A 24,096-nucleotide genomic window follows, 5' to 3' on the forward strand; every position below is an offset into this window, starting at 1 on the left:
AAAAAAAAAAAAAAAAAGAAAAGAAAAAAAAAGAAATTCTTGGAAAAGCTCAGTGCCCATAGTTCAGTGGTTAGGGCACTGGCCACATACACATACACCGTGGCTGGTGGGTTTGAACTCGGCCCAGGCCTGCTAAATAGCAATGACAACTACAACAAAAAAATAGCCCACTGTTGTGGCGGCGCCTATAGTCCCAGCTACTTGGGAGGCAGAGGCAGGAGAATTGCTTAAAGCCCAAGAGTTTGAGGTTGCTGTGAGCTGTGACACCACATCACTGTACTGAGGGCAACATAGTGAAACTCAAAAAAAAGAAAGAAAATCTCTCTTCTCCTCCCTAACAAATAATGACCCCCCCTTTCTTGTGTAAATAATATATTAAGCCATGTGCAAAATAATTGTTGATCTCTATTTTGTTTTCATAAAAATGAAAACATTTTTAGGTATTACATGTTTGTTTATATAATTTCTTTATAAACAAGAATGTTTTAGTTCACTGACTATTACCCACTTTTTGGCCTGAAACCCCTTTAATAATCCATTTAAAACAATAAATCCTTTGCCCTGAAAAATATGTAATCATACAGAATTTTATGTGTTAATATGCTTTTACTCTGGACTTTACCTTCTTTTAGTAGCTTAAAAACTTTTTTTTGAGCATGCAGTACCCATTTATAGAGGAAGCTCAGAAGGTAAATGAAAAGAATACTGATCATTGGGAGAGTAGACATGGGGACTCTCAAACCACCGTAGGCCTCCTTCCTACTTAGTATTCCTAACCTCCTTTTAGTAACTATGCCAACTTAAAGGCCTCCTAAATTTGATTTTTGCTTGGGAACAGGTTTAAGTGACACTTCTCCAGATGAAGGGTTAATAGAGGACTTGCCTGTAGAAGACAAAGCTGTGGAGCAACTGGCAGAAGGATTGCTTTCTCATTATTTGCCAGATCTGCAGAGATCGAAACAAGCCCTCCAAGAACTCACGTAAGCTAACAACCAGATGTGCACTCTTTTCCTCTCTGGCATGTTCACAGTTTACTGTATAATTGCATACTGTATTAAGGTAAATATTTTGTAACATTCAATCATAATTGAGCATTTCTTTCTTTTTAGAGACAGAGTCTCATTTTGTTGCCCTCAGTAGAGTGCTGTGGCATCACAGCTCACAGCAACCTCCAGCTCTTAGACTTAGGCGATTCTCTTGCCTCAGCCTCCTGAATAGCTTTAGTGATAGCAAATAAGAGTAGAACAGTATATAGTAATGTAAATGTAAAAAGTGAGATAAATACTCCTTAGTTTTTATGAACACTTTGTCTATTGGGTGTTGTATACACCTATTTCTTAGTAGAGTTGAAAAATTGCCTCTGTTTCATTTGCTGGTTCAAATGAATTGCCAGATATCCTTAAGTATCTTTTTTAGGTGACTGTTTCATTCCCAGTAGGTAACTCTACTAGCTAAATACAGGGTTGGAAGGTATGTTAAGAGAGGAATAGAATAAGGTAGCACGGAATGGGATCAGTATACAAAAATAGACAGTCTGACTTTTTCAGCTCCAGAGACGAGAGACTTAGCTTCTGCCTCCTGGGTTAGGACCTGTCTGGATTACCAGGCTGGCCAATTATTTCTTTCTGTAGTGGTCAACTTTAAACTGGCTATGAACTGCTGCTTGTCTAAGTCTTACACTTTGAAAACTTACTTCAGAAGCCTTCATTATGGCAAAAGGAGAGGTATAATCAGCACCTATGCTCATTTTATAATTATTAGTAGGGAATTTGTACTCCTTGGTGTTAAGGTGCTAAATGAGTATAAATGTGGTACTGAATTCTAAGACTACATGTAAGCTAGTCTGGTTAGGGAATTGGCAACAGTCTCAGTTTTCTGCTAGTTCCAAGTGAGATTTTTTTTATCTCTAGCACATGATATACCTTGTATTTTGATAGTCATAAGATTTTGTGAGGGAGTTTGGATGAGGTGGTAGATTGAAGAAAGGTAAGAAACTCTTCAAGCAAAACTTATCCGGATAATACTTTACTATGGATGCTTGGAATCAAAGTTTAAGTGCAGACATATGGAGCAGAATAGAAAACAAGAAAATAGAAAACAGTCTCTCATTGCCATCTGATCTTTGATAAACCAAACAAAAGCATGCAGTGGGGAAAAGACTCTCTATTCAATAAATGGTATTGGGAAAACTGGATAACCACATGTAAAAGACTGATAATGGACCTTCTTATACCACTTACAAAAATTGACTGAACATGGATAAAAGACTTAAATCTAAGATATGAAATGATAAAAATCCTAGAAGAAAATGTGGGAAAAACTCTTATGGATGTTGGCCTGGGGTTAGTTTTCATGAAGATGACTTCAATGGCAATTGCAACAATAACAATTGGGACTTAATTAAGCTTAATTCTGCACAGCTAGGGACACAACAATTAAAGCAAATAGACAACCTTTAGAATGGGAAAGGTATTTGTATGCTATGAATCTAATAAAGGGTTGATAACTAGAATCTATAGAGAACTCGATTGATCAACATAAAAAGAGGTCAGGGCCTGTAGCTCAAGCGGCTAAGACACCAGCCATACACACTGGAGCTGGCAGGTTCAAATCCAGCCCAGGCCCACAAAACAACAATGACGACTCTAACCAATAGCTGGGTGTTGTGGGTGCCTGTAGTCCCAGCTACTTGGGCAGCTGAGGCAAGAGGATCACTTAAACTCAAGAGTTTGAGGTTGCTGTGAGCAGTGACAGAGCAGCTGTCTACCCAGGGCGACAGCTAGAGACTCTTGTCTCAAAAAAAAAAAAAAAAACAACATAAAAAGAATAAACTATCCCATCTATCACTGGGTAAGAGACATAATGGCTAACAAACATAGGAAAAAATGCTCACCATCCCTAATCATGAGAAATGCAAATCAAAACCTCCCTGAGATATCACTCAATGCCAATGAGAATAGCCCACATCACAAAGTTTCAAAGCTGCAGATGCTGACGTGGATGTTGAGAGAAGGGAACACTTTTATGCTGTTGGTGGGACTGCAAAGTAATACAACCTCTTTGGAAAGAAGTATGGAGAATTCTCAAAGAACTCAAAGTTGACCTTCCATTTGATCCCACAATCCCGTTACTAGACTCTATCCAGAAGAAAAGAAATCATTTTATCATCAGCACATTTGCACTAGATTGTTTATCACAGCTCAATTTATATTTGCTAAGATGTGGAAATAACCTTAATGTCCATCAACCCAGGAATGGATTAACAAACTGTAGTATATGTATACCATGGAATACTATTCAGCCATAAAAAAGATGGAGACCTTTGCTGGGCACCTGTGGCTCAGTTTCCTGAATCAATTGTTCTAAACAGCTAAATTTACAAAACAGTAAGAATGGGAGACATGAGGTGAAGGTCGCGTAGGACCTAAACCAACCAGATCAGCTGCATTGTCTCAGCCCTAGCCTGAATGACTCCATATTATTCTCACTAAATGTGCTTTCACCCTCATATATGCCAATACACAGGTATAAGTATCTCTCTCTACCCTTTTGATTTGTCTATGAAATTTTCTCATTGGTTCCATTGTATCTCTGGGCATATTTGTGCCTTTTCCATCAGCCATTGATTACCTTAGTTTCCACATACCTGTATTCTTTCCTTTTTCTTTCTTTTTTTTTTTGTAGAGACAGAGTCTCCCCCTGTCGTCCTCGGTAGAGTGCCATGGCGTCACAACTCACAGCAACCTTCAACTTATGGGCTTAGGCGATTCTCTTGCCTCAGCCTCCCAAGTAGCTGGGACTACAGGCGCCCACCACAATGCCCAGCTATTTTTTGTTGCAGTTTGGCCGGGGCCAGGTTTGAACCTGCCCCTCTCAGTATATGGGGCCGGCGCCCTACCGACTGAGCCACAGGCACTGCCCTCCTTTTTCTTTTTTTTAGTGATACTTATTCAGTGCCATTTTTACTGTTGATTGTATGATTGTTAGAGTTGGGATGTTTGTAGAACCCACACAGTGTTCCACAAGTGTGACCATTTCCCAACTTGGTGTCACAAGCTAGAAACTGTTCTATGTTAACAGGGTATAATTGGCTAACTGAGTCATTATGTTCCTTACCCTTTGTGTATTCCTGGGCTCCTTTTAGACTTCCTATTTTGGCTGCTAGACTTTATTTCCATTCTCTTGAAGCCCCCTTTCTTGTCCCTATTCAATAAGGGCATAAGGTATGTGTCTAGGTTTATTTGTTTGGACATGGACATCTAATTACTCTGGAGCTATTTGTTGAAAAGACTATTCTTTCTCTACTGCAACCCTGTGGTCCTTTGTCAGGGAAGTTTACTTATTTGCATAGGTTTATTTAAGGGCTTTCTGTTCTGTTCCATTGATCAGTATGTCTGTCTCTTCACCAGTACCATGCTGTCTTGATTTCTGCAGCTTTATAGTGAGTTTTCATAGTGGGTACTGTGGGTCTTCCAGCCTTTTCTTTAGTATTGTGTTGGCTATTTTTGGTCTTTGCCTTTCCATAGGAATTTAAGAACAGTTTGTTGATAACTACGTGATAACTTGTTGGGGATTTTGATTGATATTGCATTGAATCTTTGATGATGTTGGAAAGAATTTATATCTTAAAAATATAAGGTGTATTTTTGGAATGTAATATATATATTTGGATTATTTTAGGTCTTTGACTTTTTTTCATTAGAGTTTTCTAGTTCTTGATTATAGATCCTGTACTTATTTTGTTATTTTTACTGAAGTATTTCATTGGGGAGGAGGATGCAGTTATAAATGGTATTTTAAACTTCAAATTCATTGCTGGTACATAGGAAAGCGGTTGACCTGGTTCAATTACTTGGTTGAGCTAGAAAGTTCAGCCAAAGCATGGTGATAACCAAAAGCAAAAGTGAGTGGAAACTGAAAAACAAACAAAAAACTAGAGAGGCACAGGCAGTATGGATATAAAGTAAAAGTAACCTACCCAAGTTTCAGGATAACAAAGAGATATATATATATATATATATATATATTTCTTTTGAGACAGAGTCTTACTCTAATGCCCTGGGTACAGTGCCATGGTCTTGTAGTTCACAGCAACCACAAACTCTTAGGCTTGAGCAATCCCCTTGCCTCAGCCTCATGAGTAGCTGGAACTAGAGGTGCCCTCTACAACCCCTGGCTATTTTTTTTCTACTTTTAGGAAAAAAGTGTTTGAGACCAGAAGTGTTTCAAATTTTGGATTTTTTTCAGATTTTGGAATATAGTAGAACCTTTATAGTTGACCACCTCTTTAAGTTGACCTAATTTTCTTAGACTGGACATGTATCCCATGCATGTATCAGTACAGTAGGCCTCGTTCCTTGTGTTGACCACTTCTGTGTATTGACCAGTTTATTACAGTCCCTTCAGTGGTCATTTTACAGAGGTTCTATTGTATTTGTATATACCTGTATAATGAGATATCTTGGGGATGGGAGCTAAGCCTAAACATGATTCATGTTTATACACATAGCCTGAAGGTAATTTTCTACAATATTTTTAATAATTTTGTGTGGGAAACAGTTTTAACTGACGCATCACATGAGGACAGGTGTGGAATTTTCCATTAGTGGTGTCATTCTGCACTCAAAAAGTTTTTGATTTTCAGGTTTGGGATGCTTAACCAGTATATACTATGTTTTTCTATACATATCTCTGACAAAGTTTAAATTAGGCACAGTAAGAGATTAGCAACAATAACTAACAATAGAATAATTTTAAAAATATACTGTAATAAAAGTTATGTGAATATAATGCCCCCTGATCTCTTATTGTACTGTCCTCATACTTCTTGTGATAAATGTGAGATGATAATTCTATAGATTCTGGTTGACCAGGGTAACTAAAACGAAAGAAAAAGAAACTAGAGATAAAGGGGAACTTCTCTATTTTCCAGAAGTGATTGTGGAGAATTGGTATCATTTCTTCCTTAAATGTTTGACAGAGATTATCAGTGAATCCTGGTCCTGGTAGTTTCTTTTTTGGAAGGTTATTACATTGGTTCACTTTGTCTAATAAATGTGGGTTGACATAGATTTTCTATTCTTCCTTGTGTGAGTTTTGCTAGTTTGTATCTTTCAAGGAGTTAGTTCAATTTATCCAATTTGTAAACATAGTTGTTTTTTTTTTTTTGTTAAGACCATCTCACTCTGTTGCCCAGGCTAGGGTGCTGTGCTATTAGCCTAACTTACAGCAATCTCAAACTCCTGTGTTCAAGCAATCCTCCCACTTTGGCCTTCTGAGTAGCTAGTACTGTATGCCCAGCTAATTTTTTTTTTTTTTTTATCTAGTAGAGATGGGGTCTCACTCTTGCTCAGGCTGGTCTCAAACTCCTGAGCTCAAAGAATCCTCCTGTCTTGGCCTTACAGAATGCTAGGATTACAGGCATGAGCCATCATGTCCCGCCTAGCCTAGAGTTATTGAAAGTATTCCCTTATTATCCTTAAATGTCATTGCGATCAGTGGTGATGACCACTCTTTCATGAATGATACTAGTAATTTGTGTCTTTTCTCTTCCTGTTGGTTCTGACTAGAGGTTTATTAATTTTACTGATGTTTTGAAGAATCAGCTTTTGGTTTTGTTGATTTTTCTATTATTTTTCCAGTTGTAGTGGCCTGCTTTTCTGTCCTCCTTACCTTGGATGGTTGACTTGCTGGGTTTTCCTGTCAACCATTCTGTATTTCACTTTCTCTGGTCTCTAGTCTGAACTGAAGGAACAAATTAATGAACTGCAGGGACTCAATGCTGTATGGCGGAGATGTTGTATGTAAGTCTTTTCATTGCTACTTCTTTTACATCGCTGTGCTCTATTTAGCATAGTTTTGCAAGAAAAATCACATATTTTTCATTTATAGCATTCTGTAACATTTTCAATTATGTTTAGTGTCACTTATTCTTGTGATCCTAACATAGACTGATCTGGAAAGGAATATTAGGGAAGTTGGCTTCTGTTCCTGAATAGGTTTTAAGTCAGAGTTTTAATGAAGAATGTTAGAAGTTGTCTGGTCTGACCTTCTTCTTACTTTATAAATGAAGAGAGTTAGGCCCAGAGAAATAAACTGAATTTCTAAGATCACACAACTGGCTGTTGGCAGGGGAAAGCTTGTGAGTTTTAGTCCTATGCTTTTTTCATCTTGTTGCTCATTTATGTTGTTTAACTTATTATCCCTTGATACTGAATCTTTCCCAACTACAATCTGAAGTCTTTGCTCTTAATTTCCTTTATGGGAATGTTGCAGTTTTAAGATATATAAAACATTGAGTTTCTTGGGCAAAATAACCTAAAAAACTTCACTGGAATAGGCAGAGTTGCTAAAAAAAACTAATAAGATACTTTTAAATGATTTGATCATTTTAGTTATTAGAATCTGAAATTGGGACAAGAATAAAAGATATGCTTAATTATCAGAATGTAATTTTTGAATATTGTTTTGAAAAAGATTATACTAAACCAAATAAGCCTGTACTTTCTAATTATTATCATTAACCAAGATGAACGTGATTCCTTTTAAGGAACCAGAACTTAACAGTCTGTAGAATTGATTTGGGTTATGTGCTCTTGTTTCAGACAGAACCAAGTTGTATTATTAGACACACTGGAACAAGAAATTTCAAAATTTAAAGAATGTCATTCTATGTTGGATATTAATGCTTTGGTGAGTATGATTTAGTTGATGTAACTTAATGACATCTTGTATTAGAAATAGCTAGGTTTAGCCTCCCAACTATGTACTTATATGCATACTTAGGGACTTGTCTAATTTTTAAAGTTTAGAATTTCACATTAGGAAAAGATGGAAGGTTGGTGCAGGCTTAGAGATGTAAGAAAGAAGGGAAAACAGCACTTCATTTTTGAATAAAATAATAGTAAAAGAAGAAGAGAGATGTGTCAGTAGAGAGGTTTGCAACCTAACATAGCTGCCAATAAAGTCATAGTCTGTGAGCTCTAGAACTTATAGGCACTTTTTATATCTTTCTGGGCCTTCCAGTTTGCAGTTCCTAAATGATAATCAAAGCTACTTTTGGCCAAGAGAAGAAAAGAGAGCAAGACTCCATTCTGTCCTTTTCAGACTAAAATAACAGTAGTTACATCTGCTTGGTTCCTTATAAAGGCAGTAGAGAGTGCTTTACTTTTTTAAAATGAAACTGAGAATTCTTTTTATCAGGAAACCTTGATTTGCTTACTAGAACTTCCATTGTCTTGAATTGTTATCTTTCAAATGTTGAACTTAGAATAGGAAATTAAACTTATTTATGGATCTGGAATAGATCTGTTCTAAGAGAACTGAAACTAAGGCCTTCAAGGTATTATTTTTTTCTTTAAGGAAAGTGTATTTCTCTTTACCAATTACATGATTTCTTAAATTATAATTTTAAATATGGCATATTCATATTGCTGTAATAAATTAGCACTATGGGCTGAAATGACACATTGAGAATGATCAGTTTTATTTTTCAGTATGAATAGTTGAATTTCATCAGAAGCTCTATAGCTTTTTCATGAGAGGAACTGATACTCTTAAGAAACAGGGAATTAACAAAAATAAGGAACTTGTTGCTGCCTTTCTTTTTCCCTTGAACTTTAAGAATAGCTTGTTTGCATGATTTTGTGGCCATTCAGATGAACCTCAAAAATGAGTTTTTCATTGAACAACAGTGGCTTACTAATGTTTTCTTTTTAGACTCGTCAAAAAGAAAGTCCGTATTCTTTATCATTAGACAGGGACCTGTGGTAGTAAACACAGAGTCATTTTCTCTGTAGTCCTGCTTCTTGTGAAGGACGTGGGCAAGGCTACATGGACCTCCTTTTGTGTTCCCCACTGAGTTCATATTGCAGTGGAAGGATATTTGTTGAATGAGTGAATGTTGAAAGAATGAACCAAGCAGATGTAATAACTGTTGGTTTAGTCTGTAGGAGCAGAAAGGAGTCTTTCTCTTTTTTCTTTTTCAGCCAAGAGTGGTTTTGATTATCATCTATGAACTAAAAAGTGGAAAGCCTAAAAGAATATAAGGAAGATCTATAGAAAGTTCTAAAGCTCATCAAATTACAACTTTCTTTTTTTTGAGACAGGGTCTCATTCTGTTGCCCAGGCTAGGGTTCAGTGATATACCATCATAGCTTGCTGTAACCTCAAACTCCTGGGCTCAGGCAGTCCTCCTGCCTTAGCCTCCCAAGTAGTTGCACCACCACACATGGCTGCTAAGTTTTTTATTTTTTGAGGAGATCTCTCTGTGTTCCCCAGGCTGGTCTAGAACTCCTGGGCTCAGGCAGTCCTTTTGCTTGGGCTTCCCAAAGTGCTAGAATTACAGGTATGAGCTACCACTCTGTGCCCAGACTGTGACTTCACTTGCAACCATATTAAGGTTACAAATCACTCTACTGACACATGTTTCATTTGTTCTTTTTCCGTTATTGAAAATAAGATCCTTTCCCCCCTTTCTCTCATACTTCTCTAAGGTTGTATCATCCTTCCATCTTCTTCTGACATGAAACTTCATTTTAGGCTATATAGGCTGGCTGAGCTATAAAGACTATACGTACAACTCTTGGGAAGCAAAGTGTTCTCATAGAAGTTGTTCCTCTTGGTCTGACTTCAAAATCCCACAGAACAGGACTGAACTTGCCCACAGTCCTCTCAGGGCTGTCTGGCCAGCTTGGGTTTTCCTGAAGGGCTGACATTTTACTTAACCATGTACCTTGGCTAATTTTTTTCTTCCTCATAAAGGCTATAGAGCATGTTTTACTTTTCTTAAATGAAACTGATAAACATTATTAGATAGTCTTACTGAAATTTTAGGATTATATAGCATGTTTTTTAAGCAAAATGTTGTCTGTATCCAATTTAATAGAATTTATTTTAGAATTAAAATGTGGAGATAATTAAGACTCTAAAAAATTTGACCCATATGGGAAGAATGAACTGTAATATAGGCATTGCCTTATTTACCCACTTTGAGAGTTGAGTCTGTTCTCACTTTTCATTTTTTTTCCTGTGTTAAGTTCACGGAGGCTAAACACTATCATGCCAAACTGGTGACTATAAGGAAAGAGATGCTAATGCTTCACGAAAAAACCTCAAAGCTAAAAGTAAGTTGAAGATTGTTTTACGTTCTCTATAAAAGTAGAAGTTTATTGTTCTTCATGTTTATATTTTGACTTTTTGTCTCTCCATGTATGATAGCATCCTTAATTCAGGATACATTGTTTCCTTTTTAGAAATGTCACATATTTGAACCCCACTCTGATCCTCTTTACTAATCACTGGGCTGCTAGGGCATATTCTTTGGATATTTTCTGCAGTTCTCATTTAATAGGAGTTTAGAGTAACAAATCTTTTTTGAATCAAGGGGACCTTAAATTATTCCAAATGAATTTAAAAGTTAAATATTAAATTTATTAATATGTATTGATTACCTCAATTCAAAACACTGTTGTTGTGTTTGAGTTAGGCCAGAACCCGTAAACCTTGATTGCTCTGTTGGTTTTACATTTAAATTTCTTGATGCAGAAAAGAGCCCTTAAACTGCAGCAGAAGAGGCAGAAAGAAGAGTTGGAAAGGGAGCAGCAACGAGAGAAGGAATTTGAACGAGAAAAGCAGTTAACTGCCAGACCAGCTAAAAGGACATGAAAAGTTGTATTTGTGTGTTTTCTTCCCCATTCAATATTTGGATTAAGCAATTTAAATGTGTTGACTGAACTTGAGGTAGTGCCTTATACCATGATTATGGTTTCTCCATATCTTCATTTCAGACATTCAAAAGCCTTTCTTTCTAACCAGCATGCACAATGTCACTTGGTTTTGATATTTTTATGTAATTTCTTCAACGTTTGTTTAATTTTAAAATTCATTATTATTTGGCCTCATTTGTAATCTAGAAAATAGTTTGTTACAAGTCTAGTGTTTTAAAATTAGTGTAAATTTTTTAGCTTCTTAATGTAGATTTCAGTTTCCATTTCTTATTTTGTGAAATAACTTGCCTTTCTGGCAATACAATGCTGAATTTTGGTAATTAGTCTTCTCATTGCCTAGTTAAGAAATGCCTACTATATAATCACGTATGCCCCTGGAAAAGAGGTAGGGTAAGCCTTGTAAAAAGTGCATGCACGGGATATTACAGCTCTTCAGACATGATTTATGTAAAGTAAGATGCCAGATAGATTCTACTAACCATATTCTCTCTCTGCTTAGTGTTATTGCTGCTTCTGTACCTTTTGGGTTCAAAGTATTATAGATTACATCTATTCCTAAAGTTTGATAAGCTCACTCAAATGAGCTTATATATTTATAATACTTAGCAATAGTCATCACACACTGAGATATAGTTTCTGTGCTTTTACAAAATTCATAAAGTGGAATGGTATGTATCCACTACCCACTTAATGATAGGAATGGGGAAAATTAGTAAATAGCTTCACAAAAGAGACAGCATGAGATCTTTAGTGTTTTCTAGAATTTTTTCCTGATATTTTATGTAGGAACTTGTTATGTGAAGAAAATAGTATGAAGTTTCATTGTTTAAAATCGAGAATATGTTATTCACTGTTTTAGTATTGTTCAATATCTAACTGGTCTCCTATTACATAGGGACTGTACAGAACCTATGAAGGTGTATGATGAGAATATGTATCTTTTATAACTTGTATTACATTTTTGGTAAGCTGGAATCACTACCTCTGATCACATACCAGGCTATTGGTGGAGAAAGCATTAGATTTGAGTGGTAAGAGCTAGAAGATTTAAATAGTTTGTTCAGAAGAGCCTTTCCATTCTTTAATGAATGAATTACAATGTCACAATTCACTTACTTTAAATATATTTTATTTGAAAAGGCTAGGTGTTGCCCTCAAACACTTGCTGAAACTGCCTAAGGCCTGATATATTCGGGCTTCCAGGACAGTGCCACCTAAACTGCTGAATGTACTCATTTACACTCTGACAAAGGCAAGTCTTGTTTCTCAGAGTGGTTTTAGACCAACTGCAATAGTTGTTTAAAAGCTGGTTTCTGAATTTACTCTAAATTTACTGAAGCATACCTGGATTTTTTGTTTGTTTTTCTTTGTTTTTAAAGTTTCCCACAGTGATTCCCACAGAATCAGTGATTCTGATGTACCTTAAAAGTTGAGAACCACAGGTTTAACAGTTTGAGTCAGGGTTTCCCACACTAAACTGCATAGTATTATCACCTGGGAACTTAAAACAAAAATACAGACATTCTGGATTTGTGGTCATTAGTGAAGATGTGGAACCCATGTATTTTTAAAGAGCTCCCCAGATAATCTCCATATAAGGGCACCCTCGTATCTAAAGATTTAAATTTATAAGCAATAAAACAGCTTAAAAGCTACCCAATAACTTGGGATTCATCTTATGAAATAAATTCTGAACTGCTTTTGATATAGTCAGATTTAAGACTTCACCTTAGCAGACAAGAAATAGGTGCAGAATTCAGGTTAGTTAATTGAACTTTTGGGACCCATTTTAAAATAAATGTATATTGAATGAACAGCAAAGCATGTATACTTTTAGAATTATATTAAGTTTTGAAGACTTTTAAAAAATGTCTTCAAATGAATATATATTAGCAACTACTATTTTGAGGCCAGTTGTGAATTGGAAGTGCTGCTATCTTGATAATTAAAACCTAAAACTTAGCTGTATTTTAGTAACATAAAAACATATCTTACTGATTAAACCTGAATGGAACCCTGACAATTAGTCTTAACTGTATTTTTGCACAAAATAGTGAATTGGTATTTAGGAAGCTTCTGGTTTTTTGACTAAAAAAAATTGCCTTTGTTTTGAAACTACATCACATGTGTACTGCACTGAAATAATCAGAGTTTATTTTCTCTTTATTTTGCAGTGTCTTGTAAACATACAGACGTTGAATGTAATATATAGATTGTGTCCGCAGTGAGTTTTTGGGTGGATACAGTTTATGTCACTTTATATACTCATATACATTTGTCTGATTTTGAGCTTGTACAATGAGAACTATTTTTTACATATTTAATAAAAAGGTCTCTGAATTCTCTGATGTCATTTATCAAGCATCATTCTGTGCAGAGCACTGTATACTCTCCATTATGAGGTCAAGTAAGTTTGTGAACTCATCCTAGAGAAAGTGCTTCATACCTCAGTGCTGAATATCACTGCCCTCACCTTTGAAGTACTCTTGGGAAGCTACTTCTGACACCAATGCCTAGTCCACCCACCCTTCAAAGCAGTTTTGGAACTATTTTTCCTGGAATGGCCATCAGAGCTGTTGTATTATGCTTGGTGTTCTGAATATCATCAAAATGTCTTTCTTTCAATATTTCCTTTATCTTTAGGTAAAGAAACAAGTCACTGGGGGCTAGTGACTAATACAGTTATTTGTTTACTGGCTAATAACTCTCTCACAGATAGTGCCATGTGAGCTGGTGCACTGTCATGATGCAAGAACTGTGAATTGTTGGCACAAAGTTCAGGTCATTTTTGTCTGACTTTTTCATGCAGAAAAAGTCTAGCACTTTTACTAGCACTTGCAAATAGTAAACATGGTTAAATGTACAAATTAATAATGAGTAATCCTCTGATATCAAAAAGGGTTAGCGGCATCATTTTGACTCTTGATTTGGACCTGCAGGACTTTTTTGGCCATGGAGAATTGGCTGATTTCCACTGTGTGCTTTGAGGCTTAGTTTCAGGGTTGTATTGGTATACCCATGTTTGATCATATTGCCCAAAACATCGTCTTTCCTCTCTGAAAGGTCTCCGCAAACTTCAACTCTCTTTTGCTTTTGTTCATTAGTGAGCTCCTTTGGGACCATATTTGCACACCTTTTTAATGCTAAGTGAAAGGTTAGGGAACCAAAGATCAAAGACTGTTCTGAGGCATGAGATGAAAGGAAAACAGAGTCCCAGTTTGTACAATTTAAATGGCTTTTATTCCACCGGGGTGCAGGTGGGGTGAGATCTCCAACAGGGAAGAAAATATGTGGGTAATGGTGGACAGTAGATTTAAAGGGCTAGGGGAGACAAGGATTGGTCCGTCCACCACTTCCTGGGAGGGACATATGCTCGATTCTTCCTGGGTGGGTTAATTCTACCTGGTCAGGTCAGCCTCGCCAGAGTGGGACAGGTCTCTTTGGGTGGTTACACCTGATTCTATCATTCCAGCCTTTTTAGTTTATTATAAGAGGATGGGATGATGGGCGTGGTATCTTTGGCTACTTCCTGGGGGTATGGGCTGTGTAGGCTGCCTGTAAGGAGAATGGGAGGGGAGGGGAGTGAGGGAAGGGAGCCGCATTTACAGGAACTCTCTGGCTTTTTCAGTCTGAGCTGGTTGGTATCCAGTAAGGCAAGGATGTGAGGGGTTGTTTGCAGGTGACTGGTTAATGAACCAAGACATGAGGCAGAAGTTCAAAACTGAGAATGAGAAAAAATCATAATTAGTGACCTTATCAGACAATGTCCAATGATGGACAGTGAGAGGAGGGAACCAGTTGGAGTTGTCAGGGCTGCCAGCAATCCTGAGAGGACATTACTGAGATCTCTGCCTGTTTTTAGAGGAATTTTACAAGGTGGCAGCATGGATGAAGTTGTTCCCATGTTTCTTAGAAAAGAGAAAAGATTGGCTTACCTTCTATAAGTGAAAATATTTAGAGTTGTTTTCCAGGACGGCATTCAGGAGGCATTCTGATTTCCAGGGGTTGTCAGTCTTATGCAGCTAGGCTCAGGAGGGAACTTCAGCTATTCTGAGTGTTTGCACTGGATCTTTAGAAAGACCCGTGCAACCAGATCTCTGCAGGCTGGACATGGCTGGGAAGGAGGGTGGCTTGGATTTGGGGCACTGCTTTGCCCAGAAGCCTGGTTTGCTGCACTTAAAGCATAATCATGAGGAAGATTCCCTCTCCCTCCCCCATTGCCTGGCTGAGTTTTAGGAAGTAGCTGAGTTTTGCTTAATGGCAGAAGCCAATACTGGAGCTCTGAGAGGCACTGCTACACACTGAAGGCCAGGTCAATGAGATCTCGCTGGGAGGTCTGAAGGCCCTGGGGGAAATTCTGCCTTTTTCCTACCATGTGTGGTGGAGGGTGGTTGGGAGGTGGTGGAGAGAGGGGCAATGGGGTATTGTTTAAGGGAAGATAATGGTTGTGGGGGTTGGAGGGCAATGAGAATGGGTGACAGATAGGTTTCAGATGGAAGAGAGGTCTCTCACGCTGAGAAATTTCTGGGTGTTCTGATTGAGAGAATGGAGGGATTGTAGGAGAGGGGTTGGCAAGGAGCAGGAGGGGCTGTGGAAGGGTATCAGGAGAAGCTGGTGTTACGTGTGCCAGGAGAATCCTAGAGGGTTCACAGGATGAACACAGGGAAGGAAGGTTTCGGAGCATGAGAAATGCCTGGATATAAGGGATCTCCAACCATTTGCCTAATTTTGACAGTAATTATTGAGGTCAGTGAGAATTGAGAGATCAAAGGTGCCATGCTGAGGCCACTGCAAACCACTGTGAAGCTTATATGTAGGTCAAGCAGTAGTACAGAAAAAAAAGACGTTTTGGCTTGAGGTGCGTTAGAAGATAGCGTAGAGGGTAAAGAAGGGGGAATCTGTGACTGAGTAGTGCCTGTGTTGGAAACTGAAAGTAGAAAATAAATGAGATTAAGGCTAAGATATAAAGAATGTAATGCCCTAACTCCATTTTGCACAGACTTACTCCATTTTGCTAAGGACTTTGCTAAGAGCTTTCAAACTCCCCCTTTAACCTCAGCTGAAAACTGCAGTTTGGCAAAACCCACAAAATCCTGTGATTTTGTAAGCACTCCCCTTATCCTATAGATGTAACCTTGCAGGTTTTGGCTTTTATGAAACTTGGCTTGTGTCAAGGACTCCCCCTTCCCTACCAAAAGTACCTTATAAAAAGTTTGTACCCCAGCCTCTGGTCGTGGAGACTTTGATTTTTTTTTCTTTTTTGAGTCAGAGCTTCAAGCTGTCGCCCTGGGCAGAGTGCCATGGCATCACAGCCCACAGCAACCTCCAACTCCTGGCTCAAGCAATTCTCCTGCCTCTGCCTTCCAAGTACCTGGGACTACTGGTGCCCGCCACAATGCCTGGCTATTTTGGTTGCAGCCAGTATTGTTGTTTGGTGGGCCCGGGCTGGATTTGAATCTGCCCCTTCAGGTGTATGTGGCTGGCGCCTTAGCCACAGGCGCCAAGCCTAGTTGTGGAGACTTTGAGGCATAAGCTTGCTCTTGACTGATGGCCAATAAATTAATTTGGACTTCCTGTGCTGGCATTTCTCTATTCCACTCGATTCAGGTGTAACAAGAGTACTTTTGAGGGGGGAAAGGAGGAATGAAATGACTGAGACTGCAGCCAGTGGGGACCTGGCCTCTGTGTGCAGCTGTCAGCTGAAAATTGATCCAGACCTCCTGGAGGACACTGCAGCCTGGCTCATGGAACTACTGAAAGTGGTCTGGCAATGGACCCCTGGCTTGGTTGAGGCTGGTCTGGGGAGATAACCTGGGTTCTCCGTGTATGACTGGCCAAAAGAGGGCCTGGCCTCTGAATGTAAACTTAAGGAACCACCAGCCCGAGGGATCTAGGCCCATGGTAAGTCACCAGAGGGGCAAGGTTGGGGAACCAGCTGGAGCCCAGCCCTACACGAGGGTGTCCCCAAACAAGAGGCACTTGGTGAGTGGGCTGGCAAGCCAGGTTTGCTGGGTTAGCCCAGGCTGGGATCAGGGAAGTAAGGCTTCCAAGTGTGAAACCAGCTGGAAAAAAATGGAGAAGGAAGAGACCCAGAGATGGAGGGAGAGGGAAAGAGGAAGTTAAAAAAAAATTCAGAAGAGTGTTTCTATACAAAAGCTCACCTCAGGCTTGGTGCCCTTAGCACAGTGGTTACTGTGCCAGCCACATTCACCCAAGTTGGTGGGTTCGAACCCAGCCCAGGCCAGCTAAACTACAATGACAACTGCAACAAAAAATAGCTGGGTGTTGTGGTGGGCACCTGTAGTCCCAGCTGCTTGGGAGGCTCAGGCAAGAGAATCGCTTAAGCCCAAGAATTTGAGGTTGCTGTGAGCTGTGATGCTACAGCACTCTACTGAGGGTGACGTAGTGGGACTCGGTCTACAAAAAGCTCACCTCACCAATAAATAGGTGAATTTCAGACAGGGGTCAGAGCGGGCAAGGGTTGGAGGGGTTCCTTCATTTCCCTTTGTCTCATGGGATCAGGAGTCCGTTTGGTTGGGTCTGATGGGGTATTTCAGCCCCACCCCTGGGGGCTTCTCCCCTTCTGGGTTCGGCACCAAATGAATATGGAGCCAAAGATGAAAGACTATTCTGAGGCACGAGATGAAAGGAAAATGGAGTCCCGCTTTGTCCAATTAAAACGGCTTTATTCCACCTGGGTACAGGTGGGATAAACTCTCCAACAGGGAAGAAATCCATAGTGCAGGTCATGACAGATTGGAGGGTTGGGGGGATTTAATGGGCCAGGGAGACAAGTATTGGTCCATCCACCACTTTCGTAGGAGGGACATACACTTGATTTTGTTTTGTTTTGTTTTTGCGGGTTTTGGCCAGGGCTGGCGCCTTACTCCTTTGAGCCATAGGCGCCGCCCCATATACTTGATTCTTTGGGGCAGGTTAGCCTCACCTGGGCAGGGCAGGTCTATTTGGGGGAGGGGGTGAGGGGCACGCCTGATTCTATCAGTAAGATTTTCAGTTAAGATTGTCCTGTTTGTTGAGATTAGAGGGAGTTGGTCAGCTCACGTTTTTCATGTTACCAGGATTTTTGTGTTGGCTCTTCTTCATGTGTGTTTTCTTGTTTACTTACTAGTCCTCCCATTTCCAGCTTGTCCCTGTACCTGGGTGTTGAAGTGCCCTTTGGATATAGGTATGAAAGGGAGAGAAGAGAGCAAGATAGGAGAAAGGCGAGAAATTAAGATGTAAAAGAAAAGGAAACAAACCCACCACCACCACCACCACAACTGTTTCTCTGTTGATGTTTACTTGGTCTGCTATGATTTTCACAGTCAGCAAATGATTTTGATGCACAATTTGACAACTTTTTGAATGTTTTTGTCAGTTCTGCTTGTTACGGGCTGCTCTGACTCTCTTCATCGGTGATACTGTCTCTTCCCTCAGAAAAACATTCAATCCATTTGTACACTGCCATTTTCTTCATGGCATTATCCCCATAAATTTGGACCAACATGTCCCTGATTTTACTTCCACTCTTGCCAGATTTTATATTTGTTCATGGCTCTTATTCAAACTCTGACATTCTCACTATGTCACACAAAAACATGCAACAATAGTGAACAACACTCAGCAAGACACTACTATGCATTGGTGTGAACGGAGCTGTGAGACAATGGTATACCAGGGTTATGAAAGCTCACTGGGCTGTTTGTGCAGTGCTGTCAACCTAAGTGCATGTGAGCAAGTTTATGAACTTAATTGTCAGACATTGTACATCTATTATTTCAACTATCCTACTCTTAGGCTCAGCGCCTGTGGCTCAAGTGGCTAAGGCACCAGCCACATACACCTAAGGTGGCGGGTTTGAATCCAGCCCTGGCCCGCCAAACAACAATGACGACTGCAACCAAAAAATAGCCGGGCATTGTGGTGGGCACCTGTAGTCCCAGCTACTTGGGAGTGGAAACAGGAGAATCACTTTAGCCGCCCCATATTGGAGGACGGCTAAAGAGTTGGAGGTTGCTGTGAGCTGTGATGCCACAGCACTCTACCCACTCTACCCAGGGCGATAGCTTGAGGCTTTGTCTCAAAACAAACAAATATCCTGCTCTTTTGGCATCCTCTCCTGCCATCATCTTCCTGATAAGTTCTATCTATTGTGTCACAAAATTATGGATCCACTCTTGAAATCCCTTTCAGAAAGGTGATAGAAAGTGTGAAAAGATTGTGGTTGAAATAACTCAACTTCATAGGTCTTCACTATCCTTTGAGAATGAAAAAAGCAGCTCCTTTTAGTGGTTTGGTAAAAGTGCTTCAAAGGGAGTCCTGCATGTATAGCTTATAAGCAATGGAAATTTCCAGCTAATAGAATATTTAGGTCCAGTTTTTACTTTTTTTTAACCTTAAGAGTTCTTGGATCCATGAGGGAAGGACTTCTGTGGATGACTTTTGGAGGTGACATGAGCTCTCATCCATTTTCCACAGAATTTTGTGTATGTGTATTTCTGAGGATAAGGTCTATAGATTCATTGGATTCATGTGATGAAACATGATCTCTGTCTACCCATCTTATCTATCTAAATTATCCTCCAAAGCAATGATTCTTAATCATCAAATCTTCAGTCCTCACTGTGCACCTATTTTAAAAAGTTACTTAGTTTCTAGATTTTCCTTCTGGATGAAGGTAGTTCATATCCATGTTTGTTCACATTTATCAAGTAGTTAAGATTTGTTTTAGTAGGAGCTCAAATGCTAGATGTCGTGTCTCTGTCGCTAGTTATGCCTGTTCCAGCTCATTTTGCATGCCTGTGGCCAGTTGCCATCTGGTCTTCAGATTAGCATTTGAGTGAGACGAGGTTTATATTCAAAGCCAGTGAGAGAGTGAAATGAGTAGTCAGTTATAGTGGCTGTAATTTAAAAAGGGATTAAAGTAGAATTCCAAAGAAACACAGTGTAAAGGAAGAGCAAAGAGAAGATGTTGGGTGAAATTTGGGGTGGGATAGGAATTGTAACTGAGAGAAAGGGACAGGCCATGACCAACATGCAAGGTCAAGGTAATTTATCCTTCATGTACAGACCCTAAATAATGGAGGCTTATAGGCATGTAAGGAATAATAAATTAACAAAATCCACCTATGTTAGGTTAAAAGTAGCAAAAGGTCACCCATTACTGTCACTTCAGTTCAAACTGAAGAAAAGGTTGTAGCTGTTTATACTGGTTTAGACCATAAATATATTCCTGATGAACTATGTTGAAATCCCGACAAGGATGGGACTGAAAATCACTCTTGAGAATGTATGAGGGCTCTACACTCTTATCTTGGGGTTTTATTTTTTATTAGTTCATTAGAAAAGATAGTTAAAAAGTGCAAGGGAAATACTATGAAACAAAAATACACCTGTACACCTGAAAGGTCTTGGCCTCCACTTTGATCGTAAACATTTTAAATCTAAAGCATGTAGGCCCCTTGTAATACAGTGGTTAGGACTGAGGACTCTGAAGTCAGACTACTTTGGTTCAGATGCTTCCTGGATTGGGGGCCGTAGACAAATTGCTTAAACCTCAGTTTTCAAAACTAAAGTTGGGATAATGAGATTTTAGCTTCATCAAGTTGTGAAATTTCATAATATGTATATAAAAGTCATTAACAAAACTGTACAAGCTCAGATGTTGGATGTTATATCTTGGTACCTTGAACATACATATGCCTGGGAGGAACTGCTTATTTTACCCCTTTTTGCATATTTATTTATTTTTGTTCTAGAGTTTCCTCTGCCTATAATGTCTGCCTTTTGGACACCTGTTCATTCTTTGCATCTTACGTTTCACCTCTTTAAGGTTTTTCTCAGCATCACCCAAAGAATTTCTCTTTTTCTGTGTTCCCATAGTACTTTCATAATACATTTGCCTTAGTACTTACAGTGTTAGTTGTATGTTCTCTGTGTATCAGAATGTTGTGAAAATATGTTGTAGGTATGTAACTATGAAGTGAATTAGTTGTAGTTAGGACACAGTAACCAGAGAGCCTAAAGACCCCTTTATTAGGAATGTTGCTTGTAGGTAACCAAACAATCTCTGGAAGCAGAAGGTAAATACATTAAGAAAACAACCAGGAGCAGGGCATGGTGGTTCATGCCTGTAATTCTAGCACTCTGGAGGCCTGAGGTGGGTAGATTGCTTGAGCTCAGGAATTTGAGACCAGCCTGAGCAAGAGTGAGATCCCATCCTAAGAAACTAGCTGGGCGTTATGGTGGGCACCTGTAGTCCCAGCTACTCTGGTGGCTGAGGCAAGAGGATCACTTGAGCCCCAAGAGTTTGAGGTTGCTGCGAGCTATGGTACTCTACCAAGGGTGACAGAGTAAGACTGTCTAAAAAAAAAAAAAAAAAAGGCAACCAGAGTAGTGACTTCCCCCCTCCTTTCCCCTTTTCTTTTCATGGTATAAAAGGTTAGACAGGTATATGTTGCAAATGCAGAGATCTCCTGCTTGTTATGACCTAAGACTGCCTGCTGTGTAAGTTTCCCCTGAATAAATCTTTGACTACCTACCAACCTGAAGTAGTTTACCTCTGCTTTTGTCTGAGTTTTCTCTCTACTTTTGGGGGCAGTTCTTGATTCAGTACGCAGGGAATTTTCCCAATGTAAGATCAAAGATATTTCTTTCTTTTTCCTGTGAATCTAAGTTTTTATTTATCTAGGGAAAAAAATCATTTAGTGAGATTGCTGGGTTGTATGGTATTTATTTCTTGTAAAAAGAAACTGCTAATGTGTTTTCCTGAGCGCCTGTACTATTTGCTATTCTACAAGAGATGTAGAGAGTTTCAGTTGTTCTGTATCTTCATCATTTCTTTTTGGGAATATACATGTTATAGAACCATTTGTGTGTTTTTTTAAAAAATTAAATCATAGCTGTGTACATTAATGCATTTATGGGGTACAATGTGCTGGTTTTATATACAGTTTCAAATACTTTCATTAAACTGGCTAACAGAGCCTTCACCTCACTTTCTTAATTATTGTGTTAAGACATTTATACTCGGCGGCACCTGTGGCTCAAGGAGTAGGGCACCAGCACCATGTGCTGAGGGTGGCGGTTCAAACCCAGCAGCCCTGGCCAAAAACAAAACAAAACAGAAAACAAAAAACCCCTGCAAAATAAACATCAATGCTTTAAAAACAAAAAGACATTTAAACTCTACACTTAGTAGATTTGACATGTACCCTTGTAAAATGCACCATAGCTGTGGTCCCACCAATTACCCTCTTAATTACCTTTTTATTCCACAGTGCAGTGTCTAGCGTATAGTTGTATTATCAGGATGCTCCAGAGAGAGAGATTTTTAAGGAACTGGCTTACCTGATTGTGAGGGCTGGCAAGTCGTAACTTTGCAGGGAATGCTGGCAGGCTGGAGACCTAGGAAAGAGTTGATATTGCAGTTTGAGTCCAAAGGCAATCTGGAGGCAGAATTCTCTCTTCCTCTTGGACCTCAGTCTTTCTCATAAAGCATTCAATTGGTTGGGTGGCTTCTCTGCCATTATGGAGGGTAATCTACTTTACTCGATGTCTACTAATTTAAATTTAATCCCATTTAAAGGTACCGCCACAGAAACAGCTAGACTGGTGTTTGACCAAATTTCTGGGTACCATTGCCTAGCCTTATTGCCACATGAAATTAATATTCACAATTGGTTTTCAGTATACATTTTGGGATTGGATTGAATCTTGTAGGGGAGAGAGAGAGATGCATAGCTTAAAAATAGCTAATAAAAACTGAATTACATAAATAGCAAGTAAGGAATATTACCATAAAAATTGAATTTCTGCAATTCATACATGGCTAAGTAGCCTGTAACCCTTGGATAATTCAAGCTACTGTTTCTGTGCCTAATTACATATTTAATTAGGCTAAAAAATAACAACCAGTTGCCAGATTTTGGGAACCAAATTAGCTCAGAGATATTACGTGAACTTGAGGTTACAAACAGAGACGCCACATCCACTATGTAGAGTTATACTTCTCCATCAAGTAGGGGCTATTCAGTACTCTTAAAAACAGCTTCAGGAAAAAGGTGGGCTGTTTGAGAGCAGGCTCAATAGATGAACACATCCTCGCTCTGACACCCAGATAAAGCACAGATGGGATAATGCTGCCACCTTGTGGTAATCTGTGTTCCCCGGTCTACAAATTCTAGCATTGTCTCGTTTGGTTTAACGAGTCTTTTAGCTATATCTTTTTAGGTAAGTCAGGATTTTCTGTATGGTCTGACCATTTATTTAAACAGTTAGATGCTTTAAAGTCCTCTGAAACTTTTGATAGCATTTAAGCCAACTTTAAAAAAAAACTTTTTGAGTCTTTTAGTTTGATGTTGGGTGAGTTTTTCTTTTCTCTCTCCTTTTTTTTTGTTCTCCAATCATGGCAATTTAATCTATCATTACCTATCATTGACTGTGCTCAGAGTCTTCTTTTAAGGAAAACATTCCAGTTGAAAGATTTTTTTCTGTGAACAAAGGGACTGGCAGTTCTGTTTTTACTCACCTGACCCTGTGATGTTGGGCCTTACCTGATTGGAACTGGGGTGGGCACCTGGTCTTAGAGTAGCCAACACACAGGCTAGTCAGTGAAGAATTGTCCTGGCAGGATGGGAACTATAGAAAATATTTCTGACTTAGTCCCTATCTTGGGAATGTGCACCAGAATACTCAGAATCAGATGCGGACAGAGAGCAAGTGAGTGTTAAGTGGGGATGAGTGAACTTACACCTCCGATAAGGAGTCGAAGTAATTAGAGCTCCCCAAATGCCTTAGATCCTGAAAAACTTTCTTATATGAGGCTGTATGAGATGTATGGGATTTGATTACTGGGCTAAGATTTGTGTTTTCCCTATTTCCACAAACATTTCTATAGTACCATCCTCCCACCCCCTGCTGCTCCCATTTCTGAGCTAACATTAACACATCTCTGTTTATGGCAATTCTTACTGGCATCTGACATTATCATTATTATTGTCTATTAGGTTGCTCTAGTATGTTATATTTTTCAAAGTGTTTTAAGATACCTTATTTAATCTAATAATAAGGATGCTACTTTGAATTTTATGTATTTCCAATTTTATGCTAATTCAGGAATTCAAGGAAGAAGCTATCAACTGTCAGCATGAAGATGTAATCCTGCTCTCAGCCACACCTGAGTTCACTTGCTCAGTGTTTCTCTTCTGATCTTACAATATTCACATCTCTGGCTGGATTTCTAATCCCAGATTTACTTCCAGCTCATTCTCTGAGCCCTAGCTTTGTTGAGCATTTATTATCTGTCAGGTGGTGTTTTACATGTATTCTCTCATCACAGTGAATTTAGGAAGTAGCTATCATTATTATC

General features: G+C 39.0%; 1 protein-coding gene across 1 annotated transcript in view; it reads left to right on the forward strand.

Moving 5' to 3' along the window:
- The window catches only part of BLOC1S6 (biogenesis of lysosomal organelles complex 1 subunit 6), a 15,050-nt gene extending 3,822 nt beyond the window's left edge, over positions 1 to 11,228 (forward strand). Inside the window, exons 2-5 of the mRNA XM_003791804.3 lie at positions 839 to 980; positions 7,605 to 7,692; positions 10,038 to 10,124; positions 10,546 to 11,228. Coding sequence (XP_003791852.1) covers positions 839 to 980; positions 7,605 to 7,692; positions 10,038 to 10,124; positions 10,546 to 10,665 — 437 coding nt within the window. The 3' untranslated portion in view covers positions 10,666 to 11,228. The remainder of the gene's footprint in view (positions 1 to 838; positions 981 to 7,604; positions 7,693 to 10,037; positions 10,125 to 10,545) is intronic.
- Positions 11,229 to 24,096: the final 12,868 nt, after the last annotated feature.

The sequence above is a fragment of the Otolemur garnettii genome, unplaced genomic scaffold (genome assembly GCF_000181295.1).
Source record: "Otolemur garnettii isolate 467f Iridium unplaced genomic scaffold, OtoGar3 scaffold00050, whole genome shotgun sequence".
NCBI classification, from domain to species: domain Eukaryota; kingdom Metazoa; phylum Chordata; class Mammalia; order Primates; family Galagidae; genus Otolemur; species Otolemur garnettii.